We start from the raw sequence: 3516 nt of genomic DNA, 5'->3' as shown, positions 1-3516 counted from the left end.
TAATCAGAGGGTTTACGGGGCATACAGGTATGGGCCCTAATTAATGTTGGACAGTGTGTGAATAACTCAGTGAAGCAGATCTCAGGTGAGCAGGTCATCGACAAACAAACCAACACGCTGCGTAACGATCAGCCGACCAGGACTTTAAACGGGCAAAAGTTATTCCTGGAATAAATTTTGGGGAATTTCCTTTTGACAAAAACCAGGATTCCGACATTATTCTACAACAATAAATGGGCTGTTTTACTACAGATTATATAGGAAATGATTCAGGACTTTGATATTTTATGATTAGAAACGGGATATTCTATAAAGCGGTGTGACATGAAGTGGGCAGCACTGTTATATTAATGTTGAGGAGTTGAGATGTTTGAAATTTGGCCACATGGCAGAAAAATTCTAATTCATCAACTTACATTAGCAAAAACACATTGAAATAAGGACGATGAATGGCAATTATACAAAAATGATAAAAACAAACCATCATATTTATCACTTTAAAACAATTCCTGACTTTGCTGATCATATGAGCATCATGGGAGCAGAAGCAGAAGAACATTCAGGTGGGACGAAACACCAAAAGTGGCTGAAACCAGCAGAGTTAAGATCTTGTTGGACTTCAAGACACGCAGATGCTGGCTGACCAAACATAACGGTGGTGGATAAGGAGCAGAAGTGGGACGTTGTGGTGAACGTGGCGGTCCCAGCTGACAGTAACATCAGCAGGAAAGAGCATGAAAAGATCAAGAAGCACCAGGTGCTGAAGGAACAGCTGGAACAGATGTGGAAGGTGAAGGCCGAGATGGTCCCGGTGGTAATAGGAGCGTTACGAGGTGAGACCTCCAAACTGTCAGCAGAGTCCAGGTGCAACGTCTGAGGCCTCCGTCCAGAAGAGTGTAGTCCTCGGAGGAGCTACTGAGCAGAGCCTTCAGACTCTCAGGCCTCTGATAGAAGATCCACGTTTGGGAAGACACACCACCTCCACCAAGAGAGGCTGAGACGAGACTTAATTTGTTATGAAAGCTGCATTTTGAAATTTGGAGCTTTAAGACGACACTGCAATCATTCAGCCGTATAAGTCATTTCAAAACAAATAAACTAAGCATTTTCAGATTTTCTGTGTCTGGATTAATGCTGTTTTTATTTTAGACAACACAATCAATACATACATGGCCACCACACACTTTTATAGCTTTTCATCATTGAGTCATGGCCAGTTTAATTTGGCTTTTTAAACAGCAAATCACCAAAATGACACCGTCAAAACTAAATTCTACAAATTAATATCAGTAAATTATAAATATAAAAAAATCCGTGATTGCTAGAAATCAGGCAGTTAGTGAAACGGAGATCATCTGAGTGGCTGAGTGCAGTAAATGTGTCTCAAGTGACTGCGCTATAAAGAACACTCCAAGCTACTCGGTGGAAAGATTACTGAAAAGCATTAGTCAGGGGATGGTTCTAGAAAAAAAATAAAAATCCAAGTCGCTGAATATCCTTTGGAGTGCAGTTAAATCCATCCTTAGGAAATGGAGTGAATGTGGGACATGTGTGAAGCAGGCTGTCCTTAAAAACTGTGACTGTGCAGAAAGGACGCTGGTGAAGAAGAACACCAATGACTCCATACAAACAGTATGTAGACAGAAAACAATGCTAATTTTAATACACCGTCGCCCATAAAGTTGGAATAATTTTTGTTTTGAGACACATTCCTCTTTTTATTTCTGTTCAAACACATCAGTCATCACTTTAGACCAGGTTCAGTGATTACATACCGAGTCCCAGCTACCAGGTGAAACCAATTGTGACTTCAGGATCTGACTGAAGAGTGCCGGTTCGCGTCCCGGTGGGGTCACTGGAATCTTTCTGAGTGGAGTCTCCATGTTCTCCCCATGCACCATGGGTTCTCTTTGGGTTCTCCGGCTTCCTCCCACAGTCCAGAAACATGCTGAGGTTAATTGGTGATTGTAAATTGTCCGTAGGTGTGAATGTGAGTGTGCTTGGTTGTCTGTCTCTAAGTGTAGCCCTGTGATAGACTGGTTACCTGTCCAGGTGAACCTGCCTTCACCCTGAATCAGCTGGGATAGGCTCCAGCCCCCCACGACCCTAGTGAGGATTAAGAGGGGTATAGATTATGGATGGATATCCAACATTACCTATAAGAAGAAGAGTGTTTTATTTTGAAGGTCTGTTCAGGAAGTCGTGCGCTAACTCCCTGCGTCTTGACGCGCGGGGAGCCCGCCCCCCCTCCGTGTCTGTGTCTCTGTCCCAGTGTTGCCATTCCGACGCACATCCTCGCAGAGGAGCAACAGCTAACCGGAGTTGGTGTGAGCGGACTTGACTGGTTCCTCTGCGGGCAGACGCCACCTCTCAGCCGGCTCTCTCCTCCTCCTCGTCCTCCGTCCCTCTTGCTGGAGGGCTGCAGCCCCGGAGATGCGCCCCTGGACAGAGGCTCGTTGTGGGTAAAGTCACATAAAGAGAAGAATGAGACTGAGCTCGGGCGCAGTGTAGCGCTTCCTTCTGCAGGCACCGCGTTCACTCACAACTCCGGAGGAATAATAAAAAAAAAACACACAACAGAAGGGGGACCGGGTGAATGCAGCGGCGGCTCTGCGGGCAGGATTGTGGGCTGAGCGGGGCGCCGAGAGCCCCTCACCTCCACTGAAGACATGAGAATCGGGAGAGGAACAAAAAGCTCGGCTGCGGCGGCGGCGGCGCGCTGTGTCTGAGTCTCCATCCATCCGGAGGGCTCCAGTGTGCACACACCTCTATTCATGTTGCAAAAGCCTGTTTTATGACAATGGATTACTTGCTGTGGGTGTGCAGCCTCGTTGTCCCCGCGGTCCTGGCTGTGGAAGGTATGTCGCCTCATTCTGTATTTTTGCACTTTTGTCTCCTGCGGATGAACAATGGACTGTTTGGATGAATTTGGAAGAAAAAAAAAACCACACACACACACACACACACACACACACACAATTAGCAGCAAGGAAATAATATGGGGGCGGGGGTGTGGAAGAAGGGAGGGAGAGGTGGGAGCTCAGTGTGTGTGTGTGTGTGTGTGTGTGTGTGTGTTCTCTCACAATTTGTCAGTCTTATTTAGCAGATCACTAATTTATGCTGCCATCATAGGAGCAGTGAAATCTGCAAAGCAAGACTCCACTCCTGGTGTCCTGCTGTTAATTGGAGCTGCTGGTAGACAGACAGACAGACAGACAGACAGACAGATAAATAAATAAATGGGAGCTGCTAAATGAGCCATTGTGCTGAGTGTCTGTGATTGTGATCCACATGTGCCAGCACGCCCCGGTCCCTCCGTGTGTTTGCTGTGTGATGACATCCTCCGGTGTTTTCCATTGCGGCGGCTGAAGGACTGCCCTGTTGCTATTGTCCTTGTTTTTTTTGTCACACCCACGAGCCGAGCGAGGATGCCCACCTGCCCCACCTTCTCCCCATCACAGCTCCTGGTAAACAGAGGTTAGATCCAGAGGTGTGAGGATGAGGAGGAGGAGGAGG

The 3516-nt window shown here is 46.9% G+C and overlaps 1 protein-coding gene across 1 annotated transcript in view; it reads left to right on the top strand.

The window, feature by feature from the left end:
• Nucleotides 1-2284: 2284 nt before the first annotated feature.
• The window catches only part of ephb3a (eph receptor B3a), a 36856-nt gene continuing 35624 nt past the window's right edge, over nucleotides 2285-3516 (top strand). Inside the window, exon 1 of the mRNA XM_008285548.1 lies at nucleotides 2285-2858. Within this exon, the coding sequence (XP_008283770.1) occupies nucleotides 2795-2858 (64 nt within the window). The 5' untranslated portion in view covers nucleotides 2285-2794. The remainder of the gene's footprint in view (nucleotides 2859-3516) is intronic.

Source organism: Stegastes partitus, unplaced genomic scaffold (assembly GCF_000690725.1).
Source record: "Stegastes partitus isolate 25-593 unplaced genomic scaffold, Stegastes_partitus-1.0.2 Scaffold0, whole genome shotgun sequence".
In the NCBI taxonomy this organism is placed as follows: Eukaryota; Metazoa; Chordata; class Actinopteri; family Pomacentridae; genus Stegastes; species Stegastes partitus.
Note: the sequence above shows the minus strand (reverse complement) of the source record. Positions and strands in the feature narration are given on the sequence as shown.